Source organism: Trichosurus vulpecula, chromosome 1, assembly GCF_011100635.1.
Source record: "Trichosurus vulpecula isolate mTriVul1 chromosome 1, mTriVul1.pri, whole genome shotgun sequence".
Classification (NCBI taxonomy): domain Eukaryota; kingdom Metazoa; phylum Chordata; class Mammalia; order Diprotodontia; family Phalangeridae; genus Trichosurus; species Trichosurus vulpecula.
In genome coordinates this window covers 119,487,433-119,511,448 of record NC_050573.1, presented here as the reverse complement: position 1 = coordinate 119,511,448, position 24,016 = coordinate 119,487,433, and the positions used below count along the sequence as shown (strand labels likewise).

Genomic DNA, 24,016 nt, shown 5'->3' with positions numbered 1-24,016 from the left:
AAGGGGATGAGTGCTGAAAGTATAGAAGTGAAAGGACTTGAAAATGACTTTGATATAGGGAATAAAAGAAAGGGAATAGTCCAAGGCAACTCTCACAGTTTGAGCCTAGGTGAATGGAAGGATGGTAGTGCCTTCAAGCAGATATATAGGGAAGTTACAGGGAGGGGCAGATTTAAGGAAGAAAAAGATAGTTTTCATTCTGAACATGTTGAGTGTGTGACACTGCTGAGAATTCCATCAGATAGAGGCAGTTGGACATATAAGAATAGAGCTCAATGCAGCAACTGGGATGGGAGATAATGATTTGATACACTGACAGAATGGATATTTCCTATAGTCACATGTCAGGCTGGACTGCTGGCGTTTGTTCCTTAGAAGTCCACATAGCTCTACTCTTTGGTTTTAATGTGTGTTATGTACAGGATGTCCTTAGAGTATTTCCTCAGTCCTCACTTCTTGGGGTTTCCCCATTTATGATCACCCTGCACCAGTTTTTTAGAGATGCCTAAAGCTTCTATGGAGACCTCAAGGGTAATCTTTTCCAAGCCCATCTTCAAGCATTAATCTCTTCCACTATGTCAGTAACAAACGGTTGTCTAGCCTTGTTTGAAGACTTCAAATGATGAGGAGTTCCCTTCATTGCTGAGGCAGCCCATTTCATTTATGAGCAGCTGTAATTATTAAGAAACTTTCCCCCCATATTTACCCCAAGTCTGACTCTCTTTAGCTTCCATTGTTTAATCCTCCTTCTGCCGTTACAGGCCAACCAGAACAAATCTGATCCCTCTTCCACATGAGGTACTTAGATATTCGATTATGCCATCCAACACCTGCATGTTTCAACAGTGTTCTGTTCTAATAAGTACCCTTCAGTGCTGGGAAATTACCTGCATCCAGGACATCATTGATGTCAACTCTGATTTGTTGATTCTGACTCTCCAGAGTAAGATGTTAAAAAGTTAGGGAAATGTTAGCACATTTTCATGGGCAGTAGTCCTAATCAAAGCAGAAACCCCTACTTAAAAATAATTAGCCATGAGAATATTAAGCTAAACAAAATCACGATGTTTGAATTTGCTAGTGACTCTTCCCATCTTGTATACATTAAAAAGAATTTGTTTTTTAGTCATTTTACAGCTTTTGTATTCAAAAGTTTCCTGCCATTTTTGCTCTTATTGAGATGGAAAAGGTAACTGAACTGTTGTCTGACAACTTGTGCATCTACTCAGAACAGGCTATGAATTGAATTCTACAGTAAACAACTAAATGGAATTCAATAAACATTTATTAGGCACCTACTATATGCATGGCATTTGTAGGCACTTTGGATATAAACACACATATGGTATAATCCCTACTTTCAAACTGCTTACAGTATAGAAGCAGCAGGGTACAGTACTATTATTTACTATCTATGTGACCTTGGACAAATAACTTAACCTCACTGGACCTCGGTTTTCTCATGTGAAAAATACGAGGGAATGATTATATGGCTTCTGAGGTCCTTTCCACCTTAAGACTTATGTGATCCCATTCATATAAGGGGAAAGTCACGTACACAAAAAATGAAGTAAGGGAGGGTGGATTAAAGGTAAAGAGAAACTCAGGGAAAGGGCTAAGAGAAACCTGGGGAGGAAGAGCTTGCTTGGGGGTGAGGGAGAAGGCTGGCTGGAGGAGGTCATACTTAACTTGGGCCTTAAGAAAGGAACTTCAAGAGATGGAGATGGGTAAGAATTCAGTTCCAGTCAAGAAAGATGGTGTGAGCAAAGGTTTAGGGGAAGGGTCATCTTGGGTAAGGCAAATGAAAATTTTCAAAGTTAAGACTGCTGGCAATACAGAAGGGGAAAATTGGTGTGCTAGAGATACAGTGAAAGGCTGCTTTGCTCTCTAGGGCTTCAGGAAAAAAAATGAAAGGAATGCAATTAAACATGCCCTAAAATTTTCAATGCAACATCCTTTTTGATTTTGTTTTGTTTGTTTTAGTTTACTTAAAGTAATAGGCAAGAGACAGACAAGGAGAGCTGGCCTTGGCACCAGGAAGACCTAAGACTTGGATTTGAGTCTTGCCTCTGACACATATGGGCTATGTGATCCTGGACAAGTCACTCAACCTCTGGCTGCTCTAGGCAATGCTCTGAAACTACAAGTCGCAGATCAGGCGCTGACCTGCAGTGGCAGAGGGAGATTCCTCACCTGGGAGTTCCCTATGTCAATGAAACCATGGTCCTTTCCCTATCCTTGGCCTCATGTGAATCTGGGCTGTCAGCAAAGGTGACATGGCAGCCATCTTTGTTGGTATGCAGAGTATGAAAATATTCAGGTGCACATAATCTTATTAAAGATTACAGTTGGGGGCAGCTAAGTGGCACAGTGAGTAGAGCACCGGCCCTGGAGTCAGGAAGACCTCAGTTCAAATCCAGCCTCAGACACTTGATACATTTACTAGCTGTGTGACCTTGGGCAAGTCTCTTAACCCCAATTGCCCTGCCAAAAAAAAAAATTAAAAAAAATTAAAGTTGGTGGTATAAGGGAGTACACTGAACTTTAATTTTAGTTCCAGAAAAACTAGGCAGGTAGATGTTGTAATGCTTCCTTATACAGTCTCTTATGGATGGTCTGGAGAACATGGTGTAGTGGAAAGAACTCTGTATTTGGAGTCAGAGGTCTTGGGTTTAAATTCTGACTCTACTATTTATTATCTTTAGGACCTATGGCAAGTCACTTATAATTTTTATGGGCTTCAGTTTCTCTCTGTAAAATGAGAAGGTTGAACAAAAGGCTTGTAAGGTTCCTTCTAATTCTAAATCTTCAATACTAGTGTTCCATGATTAGATTAATTGAAAGTATTTAAAAAGCAGAAGAAAAAATTTGCAGGGTCCATTGTAATTACTTTCAAGTATTTGAACATCTGTCATGTTGAAAAAGGAATATACACACTTGTTCTGTTTGGGCCCAGAAGGGAGAATTGGGGGAAAAGAGTGGAAATTTTAGACAAGCCAATTTGGTCAAGTCTCATCAACAAGTATTTATTACATACTATGTTCCAGACATTGTTCTAAACAATGGGAATATAAATACAAGCAAAAAGAAAGTCTCTGCCCTCAAGGAACTTACATTCTAATTGGGAAAGATCACATATAACAGGGAGCTAAAAACTAGAGGTAATGGGGGTAGGAGGACTGGGTAACTCCCACTGGGCTTGGCAGAGCAGGATGGAGAAATCTCAAGAGAAGAGCGAGAGATGGTTGGCGTGGGTGGGTCCTCCCTCAAAATGTAGGTTATAGGAGGAACTCACCAATGGGATAAGGGGGTCAGAGACGCAGAGGATCTTCCAGGGTGAGAAAACATCCAAACAATTCGAACTAGCCAGAAGCAGAATTGGACTTCATTAGGAAGTAGTGAGTGCCCTGTTGTTGGAGGTCTTTAAGTAAATGTTGAATGACCATTTGCTGAGGATGTCAGGTATGGGCTCTAGACCACATGGCCTCTGAGGGCCCTTCCAAGTCAGGGATTATGCAATTCTATGATTCAGTGAGTTTGAGCCAAAGCACAAACAGGGTCTGTGTCAAGAACAACCTTTAATTCCCTTCTTCTCTGAAGTTTAAACACATGTGGTTAGCCAATGCTTTTTTAAATTCAGGGGCCTCCTCAAATTGTACACGTGGCAATCTAATCACTGTATTCAAACCCAACACCATGGGATAATTACTTTTAAACTCCTTTGTACAAGTTGAGAAAGGGCAGGGGGCAAGTTTATTTATTCCCTCTTGATCTTTATCAGAAAAATGCTGTTATCTGAAGTCAGAGCTGAAAAAAAATTATGCTCTGGGCCTGTCTTTCCTCCCCCTGTGAGCCCCACTGCCCTGAATTCCTTTTGAAGTCTTACTCCTCTGGGAGGACACCAAAAAAAAAAAAGCATGCTGGGAATGAGTGCATGCTGGAGGGATGTGGCTCTGTGTGCATATGGGTTTGACATTTTAATATTTAGTCTTTTGTATCTTCAGAAAATGAAAAGCCAGAAAAGAGTTCTCTTTTAATAATTTTCTTTTATGGTTGAAAATGGGCTCAGAAGTCATTAAATCATAAGGGGAGCTTCCTAAAGCTTAGTAATTAGTATTAGTAATTAATTTTTTTTCTTTCCCCACTCAGCAGGTCACCTGACCTCACTGGTCTTCTGTCTTTAAAATGAAGGGTTTGGGTTAGAAGATCTATTGACTTTTCTCCATTTTCATCCTTCTGACCTTCCTGCAGCACTTGTGTGTTAGCCACCCCTTCTTTCTGGTTACCCTCTCCCCCCTGGATTTTTGGGGCACTAATCTTTAATGACTGTCTATTTGTCAGACCATACCCTTGGAGGATCATTATTCCTTCCCAGTCTCCTGTTTCTGAGTGTACTGTAGGGCTCCGTCCTGGGCCCTCTCCTCTACTCTCTCTATTCACTCCCTTGGTGATCTCATCAGCTTCCAACTGAAAGCAGATGATTTAATTTTCATCTCTAAACAACTGCCTCCCAGATCTACAAAACCAGCCCACATCTCATCAGAGGTGCATCTTCAGCCATCTACTTCACTTCTCTGGTTGGATGTAACATAGGCATTTCAAAACAGAACCCATAATCTTTTCCACTAAACCCAACCTTCCCCCTAATGCATCTACTTATCTTGAGGACACTGTTATTCTTCTAGGCCTCCCACTCCCAGATTCACAACTTAGGAGTCATCCATGATTTTTAGATTTCTCTTACCCCATATCAATTGCTGAATCTTATCTCCATAACATACAGAACATAAATCCTTTCATACTATTCATATCCCAGTTGCCCTAGTACAGGTCTTTAGGTAGCCCAGTGGATAGGTCACTGGACCTGGGATCAGGAAGACTTGAGTTCAAATCTAGCCTCAGACACTTATCAACTATATGACCCTGGGCAAGTTCACTTCACATTTGTGTCAGTTTCCTGATCTGTAAAATGAAGACCATGATAGCATTTACCTTGCAAAGTGGTTGTGAGAATCAAATGAGATATTAATTGAAAAGTTCTTAGCAGAGTACCTGGCAAATAGTAGGCTCTATATTTATTATTATTGTAATAACCTCCTACTTGGTCTCCATGCATCCAGTATCACTTGTCCCCAATCCATGCTTCACACAGTTGCCAAATTGGTATCCCTAAAGTGCACATCTGACCATTATCATTTCTTTACTTAAAAAACTTCAGCAGTTCTCCATTGTCCTTAAGTTAAAATACAAATGCTTCTGTTCCTCATTTAGATTCTAAATAAGGTGTCAGATCACTCATAGATAGCCTGCAGCAGGCAGCCCACAAAACCTCACTCTGAACCAGATTAAAATTGTAATTGGGAAATATTTAACAAAATAAAATACAATAAAGCATAGATAATGCTAACTAGTGGTTTTCTAAGTCAATATGTGGCCTGTGGGGATTCATTTCTATTTGAGTTTGACACCACTGATTTAGAACACGTCACCATTAGGCTCCAGTTTATTTTTACCATCTGGTTGCCTGTTATTCATCCTAATGGATTCTATGCTATAGTCAAATTGACTTGCTAGCTGTTCCTGTACATCACATCCCATCTCCCACCTTCTCACTCTTCTACAAGCTGCTCCCTCTATCTGGAATATTTTCGCTCCTCTCCTCTGCCTCTTGGAACCTGGAGCTCCCTTTAAAGTCCAACTCAAATGGCATTCCCTTCAAGAGGCCTTTCCTAATTCCCCTGGTGATTACTATACTCCCTCCCCAAATCACTGTGTATTTTATTTTTATCCCGTAGGTTCTTATCTGTGAACATGTCATATGCCCAAGGGTGTGCTGAAGTCAGCTGGAACCAGCTGTCCAGAGCTGATTTTTATATATTTAGTATGAACATTTACATGGAAATTTTCCAGTGTTATAAATCAGGGCTTGATTTATTGTTTGGCTGATCATCTAGACTCCAGAGACTTAAGGAAGCGATGTCATTTTTGTTGTTGTTTGTTGTTGTTCAGTTGTTTCAGTAGTATCCAAGCCTTTGTAACCCCATTTGGGGTTTTCTTGGCAAAGATACTGAGTGGTCTGTTATTTCTTTCTCCAGCTTCTTTTACAGACAAGAAAACGGAGGCAAACAGGGTTAAGTGACTTGCTCGGGGTCACATAGCTAGTGTATAAGGCCAAGTTTTAACTTAGGAAGATGAGTTTTCTGGATTCCAATGTTCTATCCACTGCACCATCCAGCTGCCCAAGCAAAGTGATACAGAAATGTTAATAATGCAGGTTAAACTTAAAAGTTTATTATCATTTTTGGTTTTTGGGTTTGGCTTTTTTTTTTGGAGAGCTGATTGTTAAACATTTACCAGCACACCACTTACAGAATATAAGTTCCTTGAGGGCAGGGAGTATATCTCTTTTAATTTTTTGTCCGCAGTACCTAGCACAGTGTCTGGCACATGGGAGGTATTTAATAAATGCTTGTCAAATCTCAGTGAAATAGTAAATGGTAGCAAGGAAGGAAGGGCTAATCTTTTGTGACTAACTTCAAAAGGAAGATGAGTACTGCTAATACTGTTAAGTGATCCTCTGAATCCATGGTGTTAAGTGAAACACAACATAATGGGGTCAGTTAGTTCCATAGGAACAAAGTTATAAATGGGAGATTGGCCAAGCGGTGCTCCAGTGGGGTTTCCATGTGGTTCACAACAACCTTAAGTGGCATATGCCTGTACTGTCAGTCACATACTCTAGCCATACAAGGTTAGGTAATCCACTTTTTTACTTTTTAGGGCTTATAAGCATAATTAGAAATCTAGAATAGCATAATTCTATGACCCTGGGCAAGTTACTTAACCCTGTCTGCCTCAATTTCCTCATCTGCAAAATGAGTTAGAGAAGGAAATGACAAACCACTCCAGTACCTTTGCCAAGAAAACCTCAAATGGGGTCACAAAGAGTGACTGAAAAAAAAAACGACTGAACGCAGACACACACATATAGCATGGTTAAGGATACTTGTCTTTGAATCAAGAGAACGGGTTCAAATCCTGCCACTGATATTTATTAGGCTTGTGTCCTTGGGCATATCAGTGAACTTCTCGGTGTCCCTATGCAACTATTAAGACTATAAATTACAGATGATTTATCTGTCTGTATCAGGGAAGAGGGTTTTTACACTAAAGGATCCCCACAACAATGAAATCACAGATTTTGATTATCTTCCCTTTAGAGTCTCAGATTCTCCACAGAAACTGATTGGCAATATTGATTTCTGGTGAAGAGATCTTCGATATCATTGGTCCCCTTTGAAAATGAAGAATGACAACATCTAAGGTCCTCTTAGGCGATCAGAGTTATTAATTCATTTTCTTACCTGGTCATTATTTACCAGGGGAATGACTCCCTTCTCAGTTGTTATGCTTAATTTTATAAAAACACATTCCGGAAGCTAGTTCCTGTTTAAGTTAGTAAGTGGTAATTTTTACACCTTAAAGTCCCACAGAGGACCATTTAACACAGCCAAAAGACACAAAAATATTGCCAAAGATACTGCCAAAAAGACATTCCCCTGAAGAGTTTGAAAGAAACCGTTCCTTGGTAGCCCAGAATAAACAACAGGTCTTAGCACCCCAAAATTTGTAAAGCCTTTTCTGAAAACCTCATGCTAAAGAATGATTTATACACTTTATATTTCTTTATTTTAGGGCCTGCCTGGTAAAGATGGACCCACTGGCCCCCCAGGACCTCCTGGACCAATTGTAAGTGTCGGCATAATCTAATAGGATTGACTTTCTTTCCGATTCTTTTTTTTTTCTTTTGCCTTTTCTTTTCCAGAGATAATGCACATTTTGTGGACCTTAAAGCACTATGTCAATGTCAGTGATTATTATTATTATATTATTATAACCTAAATCATCATTTTTGCAACTGTGAAAGACTGACTGTGGACATGACCATTCTGTTTCCTCATTTACCAAAAAAAAAAAAATGAAGTTGAGCTGGGTGATATCTAAAACCCCTCCCAGCTTTACCATTTTAAGATTCCAATATTTCATAGGTACATTTCTCTGCATGTCATTGAAAGGGGCAGCCCTCTGTTAGGGAAGGCTGATTGGTCACACCAGTCCAAAAGTAGTAAGTACTGTATGATGGATCAATTAATACTTAACATCATTCTCTGAGTGATTCTCTTAATAGACCCCATTCTCTGAAATTGTCAGGGTAGATTTGGAAAAGAGGTGCTGAGGCCACAGTGGGTTTGTTTGCTCTTTGGCAGTTTTGACTTGAAGGATCTCCCTTTGATGCTGAACAGAACATTTCCCTGAAGGTTATCAAATAGTTATGTGATCTCATCAATTTAGGAGTTCCTTCTGCTGATGCAACTCACGATCTATCCATGCCTGCCCATCTCATGTGACTCTGGTCCATGTTCTCCCATAATTTCCCTACAGGAGACCCACCCAGTGTGCTGGAAGCCTTCTTTACTTTCTCCTGCAATCTTAAAGAGTACTAATGGAGCTGTCCAAATACCAATACCCAGAATATTCTCTGGAGCAATTATCACAGATCAAATTGTGTGCAAACATAGAGTAATGGTGTTCTTCTTGAGGGCAGCATTTTTCTTGGCATTAATGTTGTAAATGTTTTTTTTCTGTCTGTGAGGTTGACATTGACACCATCACTAAAAATCCCAAAATTATTAAATTCAGTTCAGAGGTATAACTATGACTTGTAGTGCCTAAGGAAAATTCATTTGAATAGGACAGAGTAAAAGGCAAGGGACCATGGAAGAAGATAACTGAACTGGGTTCTGCTTATGGCCCAAAGACCTTACCCTCAACCCCAAATGATAAAAAATATAAGCAGAGTAAAAGGAAAAGTGGGGATGAGGGGAGCAGAAGGTAGGCCCCATGAGAGAAGTGCCGTCTTGGGGATGGAGGGTTGGCACATGACATAGATTTAGGAGTTGACTCAAGCTATGAGGCTGAGGGGAGGAAGATTCTCCCTCAATATGTCAGCACCCTAGGATAAAGCTAAGTATACTCTACCCTAATTAGGACTCTGATTAAATTAAATTCAAGAAATATTTCTTATGAACTTGTTATGTATTCTTAGTTAGTGATGTGCCCTTCATCATCTAAACCAGACCATTGACCATTAAGGTCAAGTATGTAAAGTGCTTGGGAACCTTAAGGTACTACTTAAATGTGAATTATCTTTATTGTGTTTGTTGTTGTTGTTGTTAAAAGGTGTTACCTAAATGGTTGTGACAGCAAGCACCCTAGCATACCCAGGATGGTCTGCTAGCACACCTTCTTAGATCTGCTTTTGTAGGAAAGACTGCTACTTTTAATTATATTCACTAGTTCAGGGGAAGGGTCAGCACCTTGAACATCCAAAGAAAATACAAGCAGAGAAATTAGCATAAGGACCAACAGACAGGGCTCTTAACTGCCTGAATCAAAGCAACATTGCTATACACTTTACTTACACCACTGATCTAGAGAGCCTTTATATCTGAGCAGTAGGGGTGGAGGAGGTGGGGGTGGGGGTGGGGCGGGGGCAGGGTCTGAACATACGGCTACTCAAAGTCTCAACCAGGAAATCAAAAGGTCCTTTTCATAAGCGAGCTGCCAAAGCAAACTACCAACTCTGAGTATTTATACATTTCTCAGAGACAGAAGGCATCACAACCCTTGTGACTCAGTGCCTAGTCAACTTAGTACCAAAAGGTGTGAAAGCCTTTCTACAAGCAAGCTTTCTCTAAGCAAGCTTCCCTTAATGGGCTCCATGAGAGGCCTGTTAATTAATGGTCAGGGAAGATCTTCCTATCCCATTAACATTACCACAGTGTTAGTAGTTTGGTTGCCTCTTCTAAAGAAGATTAGCTATTTGGAGTAAAGAATTATCTGGTAAATGAAGCTGCACTTTCACTCTTATTGGAAACAAGCCATTTGTAAATTGTTTGCTGACATAGCCATTGCATTTGATCATGAGATAGCAAAGGGAGTCACACTTCTGAGAATTTTAGATTTTTTTTTGACTCAGATGAAAATATATTCAGACAATGTTTTCATTCAAAAAAAATCATTATTTAAATATCAGGCTAATTCAAATGTTGTATTAGTAACCACACTAGCACACAGGGTGGGCTGCTAGCACAGGTTCTTCTTGATCTCCTTTTCTAAAGGAAAGATAGCTTCGAAGAGATTAATAATTACTTTAATTACCTAACATCATCCATTAGTTCAGGGGAAAAGGTCAGCACCCTGAAAGGGGAGAAAATCAATTATGAACAAGCAGAGAGATATAGAGAAATTAGATCCAATAGCTCCAACTGTCTTAAAAGAATAATAGAACTATTTACGCACATCACCAGACTGAGAGAGCCAACATCTGGGTTCACATAGCCGGGGGGGGGCCCTTAATAACAGCTACCCAGAGTCCTGTGTAGGAAATCAAAAGAATCTTAGGCAAAGCATTCTTCCTATAAGTGAGGCCCCAAGATAAAATACCAGTCTTCCCGAATATATTTTTTTTTCTTTTCTTTCAACTGATAGGCTCAGAATCAGAAGGTATGAAAACCTATGTGACTCAGAACTTGATTGGCGAGGCAAAAGACCTGGGAGCAGAAGATTTTTATGGCCATGGATCCTGGAAAACTAAACTTTTAGAAATCCACTTTGTTTATGCTTACAGATGTATGAGGAAGTGAAAAAATAGCAGTAATAAATGGACAGTGGCAGCAGCTTCCTTAATAGGCTATAGCAGCATTTAAATATAATATTATATGACATTATAAATATAAATTATCTATTTGTAGTTCATATAATTCTGTGATTTCACCACAGTGGCAATTGATCAAACATATTTATTCAATTTTCCTTCGGATATAAATGGGGCACACATTTGGTAAAATCTCTTCTGATTTCAAGAATGGGGTCCACTTGGAAATTGGTCCTCTGTTTTCCTGGAAGTGAGGGATGGGGGGAAATAGGGAGGAGGAAAGGGGATGTGGAATGCACCACTGGTTGGTAATTTGAGATAGAGAAGAGAACTTTGTTATTTGTTTGTTTAATTGTTAGAATTTTGAATGTTATTGACGAAGAAATGTGGGTCCTGATTCTCTCTGTTTACCTGATCGTATCTACTAGGGTATACCAGGAGCCCCAGGTGTTCCAGGTATCACAGGAAACACTGGACCACAAGGTGATCTAGGACCTCCTGTAAGTATTGTGATATATTCACAGCCATGATGATTCTAGCCGTCTTCTATTAACACATTTATTCCAGTTAGCCTTTCTGTCACTTGGAAACATTTCTTAAATATGGAGCCTTATATTAAGGACTGTAAGGAGGTTTTAAAGAAAGCTTCTTAGGGGACTTCAACCTAAAAGAGAAGACAGGACAAAAATGAAATAATACCTAATGGCCACAAGAAGAAAGCATAAGAAACAAGCGCATGAATTGTGCTTGTTTACAAGCGAGGTGTCAAGACCAGATTTGGTTCAGTGAAGTTTGATGTTTTAAAAGATTAGAGATATTGATCATAGGGATGTATTGGCATAGCCTAGCTCCTGATTTGAAATTTTAAAATGCTTGCAAAGTCTCTTACTTGAATATAAAGCATTAGGAATAAAAGTGTACATCAAACACCTTAAATGGAATTCTCTACCTTTGCATCTTTGCTCTTTATCATTTACCTATCTTTTATCTTTAGGTCTTAAATTTTCTGGGATACTCTTTAAATTTGATGAAGTGAGAAGAAGAAAGAAATAAGTGAGAACATTCCTGAGTCTCATTCCTGATACTTAAACATTCCTGATATTTAAAATGAGGTTACTGGACTAGATGACCTCTAATTCTCAAAAAAAAAAAAGTTGAATCATTCTTTCTATAAATATTAGTCAACAGTCTTTAAATGGCATATGTGTCTGACATAAAAACTTAACTGTAAGAACATATGAACATATGAACAACTCCAAATATAACCATAATTTTGGAAAGATGAGAAGTAGGGGATCCAGGGGAAGGGAAGGCCTTTGAGTATTCTCATGACTTTTACATTTTATCCCTCCCCTATCCCCACTCCCCTTCCCAACCCTCTATCCTCTATCCCAGTCTCTGGCTGCTCATATATAAAATCATGTGCATTTCATCCTTATATTTGCAAAAATGGTTTGGCCTGCCCAAATTTCACTTTGTCTGAGAATTTGCACAGCCCAAACCTATCATCAGCAATCTCCTCCATACATTTTGATTTCTATATAGGCCCCTGCTCGCAAGGCACATCTGTCTAAGTGGCCTTTGAAATTAGTTATGAGCCACGTGGGACAATCACTCTGGTTACTTTATATAGTCACACCTTATGTTTATTCTTTCAAGTTGAGAATGTCACCATCAAAATTCCCTTTCTGTGTTTCCCAGAGAGCAGTTAGAGTTTCAGAATTAGAGTCCCCCAGGATCTTGAGTTTTTTCCTATAAAAAAGAGGCCCAATTTCCACTCTGGGCTGGAGATTTCCTTTTGCTTTGTGCCCATGGGCTGCAGAGCAATTTGTGTCCAGCTATTTGTCATTCTCGGTGAATCATGGCCCCTATTTGGATCTTGAAGCCTTTCTGGGTTTTATTTGGAGCTCTGTCTAGGAAGGTAGGAGGAAAAGAGGCCAAGAAAGACAGACATGGGCAGCACTTGAACAAGACAACATGTTTCCCACGTCGGTGCCAAACACCCACTCTGGGCCTCCTGCCTCTTAGTGCAGAAAGTTCTGTCACTGTACCAGTTCCTGTTTGAATTGTGCATGCAGCCTCAGCAGAAAGAACACTAGATTTAGAGCTAGAAGACTTAGGTCCCGATTCTGGTTCTGCCATATCACTACCTCTCTTTTGCCTCCATTTCCTCATCTGTAAAACTGGATCCTTTCCACCTATCCCAGGTATAAATATTTAAGATTTTATTATGATCATGGGATTTGGAGCTAGAAGAGACTTTAAAGCAGGAATTCTTAAATTTTTTTTGTGTCATAGACTCATTTGACAGTCTAGTGAAACCTATGAGGCCCTTTTCAGAATAATGCTTTTAAATGCATAAAGGACATAGGGTGACAAAAGGATCCAATGGTATTGAAATAGTTGTCAAAATACTGATAGACCCCAGGTTAAGAACCCCTGCTTTAGAGAGTATCTAAACCAACTACTTTGTTTTACAGAAAACTGATGTCCAGGGAAATTAATTAACTTTTCCAAGGTTGTACAGCAAGTAAATCATAGAGCTAAGATTGAACCCAAGACTTCACCATCCAGAACAGGGTTTCTTTCTGGCCATTCAAGAATTTATGGGGGAGGGGGGGTGGGGACTGGCAAGGGGCGAGGGTGCAGTGGATAGAGCATCTGCCCTGGAGTTAAAAGGACTTGAGTTTAAATCTAGCCTAAGATGCTTACCAGATATATGACCCTGGACAAGTCATTTAACCCTGATTACCCACCCTTCCCCCAAAAAAGAAGAATTTACTGTATGCCAGGTATTGTGATACAAAGAAAAGCAAAAACACACCCTGTCCTCAAGGAGCCAGCATTCTAATGGGGGAAAGAATATGCAAAGAACATAAGAGATAATGTACATTGTAAATGGGAGGTAACCACTTCATCTGGGGGGTGGGGCAGGAAAGACTTCTTAAAGAAGGTGGGATTTGAGTTGAATACTGAGCTTGGGAGCAGCCAATGAATAGACACAGAGTTAAGAATGCTCTCCTAGGTAGGTAGTCATTTAAAGGACCCCTTTGCAAGAATTTATCTGAAAATTTTTACTATAAGATCATAACTTAGACTTATTCATTAGTCCTTGGTATAATGCCATTGAGTCAATGCATGCTAGAACCCAATCAGAAGGTCTGATTTTTAGGTCTAGCTTTACTACCAACTATGTGACCACAAGCAAGTCACTTTCCCTCCCCAGGGCTAAATTTCTCACTCATTCATCAACTATTAAATGAACTGCTATATCCGAGCCACTGTGCAGTTGGGCACTGTGCAGATTATAAAAGTAAATAATTCACTGTGCCTCACCTCAAGGAGACTATAATCTAGAAGGGTCATATACATATATACATGGACGCATATACATATACGAATAGAATAAGATGTAATGTGAAGTGGTCTTTTATGAGTGCCATAAGAAACAGACAAACAGAATGCCAGGAGAATTCAGGTCATTGGACCATAGCTGTAGAACCAGGAGAGACCTCAGGAGCCAGAAGGAGTACAACCTCCTTCCTCATGTGATAGATGAGAAGAATGAGTCTTAGAAAGGTTAAGTGATTGCTAAAGGTCACACAAGTAGTAAAAGACAGAATTCCTAATTGAACCTAGGTCTTCTGAGTCCATATCCTGGGCTCTCTTTACTCTATCTCTCTCCCTCTTCCAGAAGAGGATTTCCAATCACTTCTGAATTAAGGGGAGGTGGAAAGCAGTCAGAGAAGGCTTCATGAAGCAGGTGGTATTTGGGGTAGTACTAAAAGAATAGGCAGGATTCTGAGTGGGATGGCTAGGTGGTGCAATGGATAGAATGTATGACCTAGAGTCAGGAAGACTCATCCTTCTGAGTTCAAATATGGCCTCAAACACTTAATAGCTGTATGAAGCTGGGCAAGTCACTTAACCCTGTTTGCCTCAGTTTCCCCATCTACAAAAGGAGCTCGAGAAGGAAATGGCAAAGCACTCCTGTATCTTTGCCAAGAAAACTACAAATGGGATCACAAAAAAAATGGACACAACTGAAAAATGACCGAACAAAAACAAGAAAATTCTGATTGGCACAAATGGAATAGTGGAGGGGCTGGAAAATTCTGGACAAAGGGATGGAAGTGGGAAGCCTCATGTTTAGGGAATAATGAATAGTCTAGTTTGGCTGAAGAATAGAGCTTATGCAAAGAAAGAATAAGATTAGGTTTGAAAGGGAGGCCAAGGTCAAATTATGGAGAAACTTCAAAATCTGGTTAAGGATTTGGGGATTTATTTTGTAGGGAACTATAAAATAAGCAGATGGCAGTGGATGTTTGTTAAGGTCTCTTCCATCCTAAGATTCTATGAATGTGACTACTGTAGTTTCTTTTCTTTACATTTCAAATGTTACTAAAGTTCAAAGGAAAATTGGCCACCTTTACCAGTCTACTCAGCATCTTCAAGGAATATGTGTTTTCCCTCAAAGTATGCTTTTGGTGGAGTTATGGGAATTAACCTGGTGAGGAATTTTTATTTTATTTTGCTTTACTCTGCAGAATCAAAGGAAATGGTTCAGACAAGTTAGAATAAACAATAATTTCTTATTACACAGGGGCACTGTTTTGCAAAAACTCCTATTGACCCTTCCTACCTGGTCCTGAAAACTAAAGAATAGATGTTTTGTTGTTTTGGTATCCTCAGTGCCTTGCATAATATTTTGCATACAGTAAGCGCTCCATAAATGCTTGTTGAGGCAGCCAGTCAGCCCAGTAGGTGGAGCCCTATGCTTGGAGTCAGAAAGACCCGAGTTCAAATCTTGCCTCTGATATTTACTAGCTGTGTGACTCTGACAAAGCTGCTTAACCTCTGTCTGCCTCAGTTTTCTCAACTGTAAAATGAGGATCATAATAACTCCTACTTCCCAGGGTTGCTGTAAAAATCAAATAAAATAATATTTGTAAAGCACTTAGCACAGTGCCTGGTACATTTGTTGTTGTGTGGTTGTTCAGTTGTGTCCAACTCTGCCTGACTCCATGGACTTTGTCCGTTGGGTTTTCTTGGCAAAGATACTGGAGTAGTTTGCCATTTGCTTCTCCAGTGTGTACCCATTTTACATATGAGGAACTGAGGCAAATAGGGATTAAGTGACTCGCCTAGGGTCACATAGCTAATAAGTGTCTGAGGTAAGCTTTGAATTCAGATCTTCCTGATTCCAGGCCTGTGCTGTATCCACTGCACCACCTAGCTGCCCCACCTGGTACACAGTAGGTATAATGAATCAATAATTAATTAAAAATTAATAAACACCAATTCTGTATCTCCCTGCCTTCCCCTTGTCAAATTGAACTGAATTCCTAATTAATGGCATACAGTAAGTATGTGGCTGATTCGAAGGTCATATTGAGAAGTACCTGCCTTTATACATTAGAAATTGCCTACAATTGATACTGCCTATGGGTCTTATTGAAAAGATTCATGTAATAAATATAGTTCCCAACTTTTACAATTCAATTAAAAAAAACCATTCAAATGCGTACTACTTTTTTACTCCTGAGGGGCAGAGTCCATAGAAAGCTGTCCTTAGAGTCAAGGGGACTTAAGGTCAAGTCTACCCCCAAGTCATATTACCTGTATGACCTTAGGCCAATCATTAACGTCTTTGACTCATTTTCCTAATCTGTAAAGTGAAAGGACAAAACTAGATGGCTTGTAAGATTCTTTCCAGCTCAAAAATTATGATATTATGAACAAAATAATTCTACTCCTAGAAATAGGAACTAGTTCTATTAACAGGAGAATTAATGAGCGCACTTAGATATTATAACTTTAAAAAAAAGAGAAGTAGCAATGTATCTGCATCTCTTGAATCCTGCCATCTTTCATGGAATCAGGTTGAAAGGAAATGCATTGTGAAACTGTCTTATACTATCTATGTGTTTATTGTTATACTGTTATACTGTCTGTTCTATTTAGAAACAGCAGTGTGCTACGAAAAGGAGGGCGGTGCTGGCAGGATGTTTGGATACATACCATGTCAAAAGTAACTGTCAATTGTCATTTCCTGCAGGGTCTTCCTGGAGCGAAGGGAGAAAGAGGGGAACGGGTAAGTAGACCGTGACTGAATGTGTCAGCATCAGATTCCTCATTGGGCCTAAAATTTCATCTTGAAACAATTGCCAGAACCTTGACAAGGGTGGAGTGGCTAGGGCTTTGACCTTCGTAAAAATGAATTAGGAAAGGGCTGAGAGCACCCAAAGTCCTTCAGCCGCATAGAAACAACAGAGTTTAAGCATCTTGTGAGCAAGAAGGAGAACTTAAAATGGAAAGCTACCAGGAAGACTGGTAAACTCCTTCCCCCTCCCCCGTGACAACCCCAGCATGTGCTGACTTCCCCAGTTCAGCCTCCTCTGATGCCCCCAACTGAAGTGATAATAGAGTGGGCCACAACCTCTCCTTTCCCACACACCTTTCAGTGGTGATCTGGATGCCCCACCCAACTGTGGGTACCCTTCACGCTGCTGGACCCAGACTTGTTTTGGCAATGCTTGTCTCTGTCTAAAAACCCCTCATTGTAGCTCAGACATCTGCTCTTATGTCAGCCATACAAACATGTTTTTACTAAAGAATTTACTGGTTCTTATCATTATTTTTTCATTCTTAGGTTCCTCCCGGACCTCCTTTGATATTAAAAATTGATGAGGCATTATGTTGTAGTGGCAGGAGCCCTGAGCTGAGGGTCTGGCCTCTAGAGCTACCTCTGCTAATGACCCCTATGGTCCTATTTTCTCATTTGTAAAATGGAAATGATTATGCTTGTCCTACTTACCTCACAGGGTGGTTGTGAAGAGCAAATGTGTTAACAGCTTCAGAAGTGTTTCAAAAAGATAAAAGCTTGTTATTGTTACTGTTACTATTATTATTATCACATTATGCTCATTTTCCTGATGGGCTTGTTCCAGCCTGGAGCGGTAAAGGCCAGCCAGTACACCAGTCAGGCACAGTATCAAAGAACTGCCTGACTGAATGATATGTTAGAAATCTTATACATGCTGGTCCAAAACCTAAGCAGTGTTGGCAGTAGTGGTTAGTAAAGCTCAGACCTTAGCTTGAGATTCTTCCCTTTCCTTTTGGAGGTATTATAAGCTCCTGCGGTAGCTCTGGTAGAATCTATGGGTTTGTTTTAGTGTCTTTTGTAGGCTTAAGTTCCAGAAGCACCCAATGAGCTTTTCCTTTGAACAATGCATCTGGGAAAACTGACAATGTGATTGTAGATGGTTCTTGGTTCCCTGTATCTACTACAGGGCTGGAGTCCCACCTAAATTCAACTGAAGTGATAATAGAGTGGGCCACAACTTCTCCTTCCCCACACACCTTTCAGTGGTGATCTGGATGCCCCATAGACCATAACCTTCAGGGGAACCCCTACAATTCTTTGGGAGATAAGACCGTGCCTATAGCTGTTCCCTGCAAAACTCAGCACAAGGGGGCAGCTAGGTGGCACAGTGAGTAGAGCACCAGCCCTGGAGTTAAGAGGACTTGAGTTCAAATCTGACCTCAGACACTTGACACACTTACTACCTTGGGCAAGTCACTTACCCCAATTGTCCTGCCTTCTCCCCCTCCAAAAAAATCAAACTCAGCATAAGAGTCAACCTTTGCCATATCAATCACAGCTAGCATTTATTTAACACCTGCTAACGTGCCTCAGAAAAATCTTGAGAGGTAGGCACTATGATTTTCTCCATTTTACATTTGAGGAAACCGAGGCAGACAGGTCAAATGCTTTGCCCAGGGTTACACAGCTGGGATGTATGTGAGGATAGATTTGAACTTAGGTCTTCCTCACTCTGGCCTCAGAGTTCTATCCACTGAGCCACTTAGCTGTTTGTAGCTACCGTGAGGCTTTTCCTGATCTTCTTTATTGACTTCCCCCCAACCTGCCACCTCCCAATTATGTTATCTTTTATTTTGTACACATTATATGCATATATAATATTGCACATATGTAGTATATTGATATGTTATATTTATACATTGTATATGTATAATTTATGTATATATATAAAACTTAATTTTAGTTTATTTTAATTAGTTTATTATTATATAGAATACATGTATATGTCCACATATATATTTATATTTGTACATGTTTTCTCCTCCTGGTAGAAGGTAAACTCCCTGAGGGCAGGCATAGTGTCTGTTTCTTTTTTTGTCCTTTTATCCCTAGCTCAATTCCTGGCACATGGGAGGAGCTTGATAAATACTTGTCGATTGGTTGTGCTCACTGATCTGAGAATGATGAATGTTTTTTTCTTTTTCTTTCTATCCATCCAGGGTGACTTGCAGTCTCATGCCATGGTTCGTACAGTGGCTCGCCAAGTATGTGAACAGCTCATTCAGAGTAAGCTCCTGTTCTTCATTATTTTAATTTTCCATTCCTTTTGACAGTCCAGAAAGGGGGTACCTCTAAGACAAGCCTGTCTGTGTAACCATCAAGCCAGCCCAGAGGCAAGGCTTTAGATTACTTACAGTAAGACTAGTCACCACAGGAATCTGTATCTATTAGTATTTGGAGGGAGAGGAGAGTCCAGACCCATGATTTCTTTGGGATAGGGAATTCCTGGCAAGGAAATTCCCTCTGCGGGTACATATCCACAGCTGCTCTGAAATTTAGTCTTAGGGAATTGCCTGGGAGGGTAAGTGATTTAATCACCCAGGGTTCAAGAACTGGTATTTATGAAAGATAGGACTTGAAGGTAGGGTAATGGATAGAGTGTTGGAATGAGGAAAATCTGAATTCAAATCCTCCCTTAGGCACTTCCAATCTGTGTTACCCTGGGCAAGTCACTTGGCTACTCTCAGCCTCAATTTCCTCATCTATAAAAAGGGAATAATAATCGCATTTACCTCACTGGGCTGCTGTCAGGATCAAAGGACAGCATATGTAAGCGCTTTGTAAGCCTTTAAACTTTATATGCATCCTATTGATTATTTCTGAAACCAGATCTCTCTGATCGGCTATCTATACACTACGTGACTCTGCCTCTGGGCACAGTAATTAAGATGACCAGTTTGGTCAGGTTGCAATCTGGATCTTTTCATGTCAGCCCTGTTGGCCTGACAGAATATGTCTTACCTATCTTGTCCATTAAAATGGATAGGTGTTCTTACTCCGAGGCCAAGCTTTAGAGGGAGTCCAGAGCAAGCAGGTAAGTAAATAAGTAAGTCATGTCCTGGAAATGTTTTACAGTGTTGATTTCCATAAGTTCCTTTGGCTAGAATTAGTGCTTCCTTTTTACCCATTTCACATCTGTTATCTCTTATTATGGTCCATGGCCCTTCCCTTTTTATGCCTTGGACCTCGTGCCCAACAATACACCAGGAAGCATTTGCATTAGTCTGGTGGTATTTATTCATGGCCTTGTCTTATTTCTTCCTTTTCAAGGATAATTTTTCCACAGTCCACAGTTGTGGGATTTAACTAATCACTGCCATTTCTTTGATGTTCTCTGCTTGTGCCCCTCACTTTATTTACCCATCCATTAGTTATGACCCTCCTCTTAGGAATACTTTCTAGTGGCTCTCCACTGAGGTGGGTCCTGGTTAGGATTTCCAGCACCTGGGGCAAATTCAAATGGGGCTTGGGGAGCTTGGAACTAAGGTGCCTATCAATCAGCTGATAAGCATTTATTAATCATGTATTTTGTGCTAAGCAAACAACACAGATACAAAGGAAAAGGGAAAATAGTTCCTGCCCTCAACATGTTTAAATTACAGTGAGAAGAGAAAATATGTATATAAATGGGTAGATACATGACATACACTGGGTAGATGAAAGACAGCCTTGGAGGGGAAGGACTACTGCAAAAGGAATATGCCAACTCCTCCCTCCTGGTCCTAAATGCTAACTTAGTATTACAGCTATTATTATCAAGGGGTTTGAAAAAAGGAACTGCCGTCCCTAAAGAGAGTGCCAGATGATGGTGATGTTTCAAGAGAAACCTAGGTTTCAGTGAATATCAGGAAATAGAAGAAATTGAAAGGAAAAGAAACAAAAGGGAGTTTGTTAACAACACTGGGGAGAAGGTTCCAGAGAGCACAAAAGGAATGGCAGAGGAAAAATGGGACTAATTTGATGGGGAATTGAGTAATGAGGTTGCAAAGTATTGAAAAGAGAATGAAAAGAGAGGAGGTGAAAACAATGAATGTAGACAGATTTTTCTAGGAATTTGTCTTAGAAAGGGAAGAGAGTTGTATGATGATAGCTTGAGATTTCAGGGTCTAGTTAAGGTTTGTTTTTTTTGTTTTTTGTTTTTTAGGATAGGACCATATGGGTGTTTTTGAAGGCAATTAGGGAAGAACCATTAGGTAGGGAGAGATTGGAAGGAGAAAAGCCATGACTGAGGGGGCAGAGAAAATGAAATGGGATGGAATGAAAGGCACATTTGTAAAGAGAAAGTCTTCCTTATTACTGAGGCTAAGGGATGATGTCAGGGGGTTTTGAGATGAAGAAACAAGAAAACAAGGGAACCTCCTACAAACGATCTCCGTTTTCTCACTGGTTTAAGAGACAAAGTCTTCAACTAAGGTGTTGGAATCATGGGGGAGGATTGAGGAGAGGCGAAAAGGTTTAGAACAGTTACTTTTCTAAATCTTCTAAGTGGGAAGTGGGATAAGAAATCAACTAGGGAGGTATGAAATGATTACCTTGCAGCAGTGAGGGCGCAGTTGAAGTTAGATAACATATTTTTATGTTTTACCCAGTCAGGTCCCATGTATACTTTCCTCCAGCTCTATTTAGTGGCACATGAGCAAGAATAAAGGAGGAAGATGGTGAGAGTAATTGAAGGTTAAGATTTTAAGCAAAAAGCAACGAATGGGGACTGGAAAAAAATGAACAAGAGATTTCAAGAGTAGAGGACAATGTGGAGTTGAACTGTTTAACTATAGGACTGAGATGAGGAGGGTAGGAAGATGAAATCTGAGAGGGGGTAATGGCCTGAGAAAGCACTGAGCTATGCAAGGATTAAAAAGACTAGGAATACATTTGAGATAGTACTGAAGCATGGAGGGATTAGAGTATATGATATGGGCTAAGACTAGGTTTAAGAAATAGAAGGCATAAGGGAGAAGAAATCTGAGAAGGGGTAATGTCCTGAGAAAGCACTGAGCTATGGAAGGATTAAAGATCACAAAAAAAGACTAGGAATACATTTGAGATAGTAGAGGCATGGAGGGATTAGAGTGTATGATATGCGATAAAACTAGGTTTAAGAAGTATAAGGCATGAGGGAGAAGTAGAATGATAGGAGATTAAGGTGAGATAGAGGAATGCCTGAGTTTTGATCATGGATATGGAATGCTCACAGGTAATAGTGTGACTCAGGGTGTGTACATTCAGGATTCATCTGTGTACACAAACCAACCTACCTCTTGGTGGTGTGGAAGAGTAGGAGTGGAATGGAGAAATAGGTCATGGGATCAGATATGAAGGTGGAAAGGAAGATTGATCATGGGATATGATCTGAAAGGCATGGTAACAATGAAAAGATCAGGGAATTTGGAGTCTAAAGACCTAATAAGTCTCAACTGTCCTGTATGACCTTTGGCAAGTCAATTAAACTCTCTGAGCCTCAGAATTTTTCTAACTGACTGAATGAGGAAAATGATACTTGCAGTACCTACTGTATTGGTTGTTATAAGTATCAACTGTGTTGTAACACTAAAGCACTACATATGACTCTAAGCTGCCAATATTGTCATAAGATTATTATTATCATCATTATTTTTAAAGGACCTGTCTTTTAATGAGCAGTTATGGGCAGTAATTGATGAAAGAAACTATCCAAAACTTTGTATGTTAATATACCCAGTGGTCTAGACAAGATTTCAGTTCAAATTCTTCTGTGCCCCCCAAAGAGCTATCATAAAGTGCCTAAAAGTAAAATTAAAATTGAACCCCTAACCTAGAGCCATACAGAATTTTATTTAAGCAAAAGTTCTTATTAAGCTTACCCAATCCAAAGTATATCAGAAGTAACAAAACAGAAATGAGAGGAGGTATTTGGAGAGAGTCATCAGGAGCATGCACATTAATGCCAGAAACGAGAGCTGACACCTTGACACTGAGAAAGGAGACAGAAAGATTAAAAAGTAGGCACAGATCTGTGATTCTACTTAATATGATAATTAATATAAAAAATTGTACTGAACTATTAAGAAAAGTTTGATTATATCCAGTATATGTTGTTTAGACAAATCATGAAGTGTTTTAGAATGATTTCCACCAACAAAGATGACAATTTTTTAAGTTTCTCATGTCAAGGGGCAAGTTTCACTTCTCTGGATAGTTGGCTTATGACATAACTTATTCCCTGACACTGCTGGATAAAATAAAGGACCACCTAATCCTATGCTCAGAATTAGCATTTTTAAAGAAGTAATTGAGCTAGGGAATTAGGAAAAGAAACCCAGAATTTGGGGGTGAGTTTTTTATTATTTTTTTCACAATTAGTGGGAGTTTTTGTAGCTGATTCATAAGCAAAGGTTCCTGCCCAAGGGACAAGAGAAGGGCTTGGCAGCTAGGAGGTGTGTTGATTCAGGGCACTTGTCAGGGGGATTGCTAGCAGCAGGGTGGAGCAGGGTTTTGTGGGTTGGGAAAGAAGTCAAATAACTCAGGAAAAGTTGCTGGAGAATGAGGCAGCTGGGTGAAGGGTCAGGGGTCAGGTAAATGTTGGTGGTAAAGACAGGATTTATAACTTAAGAATAATCTTCTGCTCTGTGCTGTTTATAGAGATGTTGAAGAATAGTTCGTTGCAGAATTCCAAGCATATTAGATGTGCATTGAACACAATCCAAAGTAAACTTTAAAAAAATTGGCAAATAAGAGTGTTTTAGAGGGAGTACTTTCTTTCTTTACTGAGGAAGGGGGAGGCTGATGTATTATTGGAAACTTTAACTCCACCTCCCCCCCGCCAATCCTAAAGTAAAAACTACTGTCCCCCTCCTTTCACGAAAAGTTGCATTCAGTTGGCTGTCTTTTGTTTTGTTTAGGTCATATGGCCAGGTACACATCTATCCTCAATCAGATTCCAAGTCATTCTTCATCCATCCGGACTGTTCCTGGGCCTCCTGGTGAGCCAGGAAGACAAGGTTCTCCTGGTACTCCTGGTGAACCGGGACCTCCGGGCCGGCCAGGCTTCCCAGGCAACCCAGGCCAGCCAGGGACCCCAGGAGAAAGAGGTAAGTTGGTTCTGAATAAGCCAATGAGATGGTAGTCATTCAGTGGTCCCGTGCCCACTCTCTCTC

The 24,016-nt window shown here is 40.0% G+C and overlaps 1 protein-coding gene across 2 annotated transcripts in view; it reads left to right on the top strand.

Annotated features, from left to right (window-relative positions):
* Window positions 1-24,016, top strand: part of COL14A1 (collagen type XIV alpha 1 chain) — a 254,847-nt gene that overhangs the window by 203,950 nt on the left and 26,881 nt on the right. For both annotated transcript variants that reach the window (XM_036760560.1, XM_036760567.1), the window contains exons 41-45: window positions 7,696-7,749; window positions 11,146-11,217; window positions 16,776-16,811; window positions 19,043-19,109; window positions 23,762-23,950. In XM_036760560.1, the coding sequence (XP_036616455.1) occupies window positions 7,696-7,749; window positions 11,146-11,217; window positions 16,776-16,811; window positions 19,043-19,109; window positions 23,762-23,950 (418 nt within the window). The remainder of the gene's footprint in view (window positions 1-7,695; window positions 7,750-11,145; window positions 11,218-16,775; window positions 16,812-19,042; window positions 19,110-23,761; window positions 23,951-24,016) is intronic.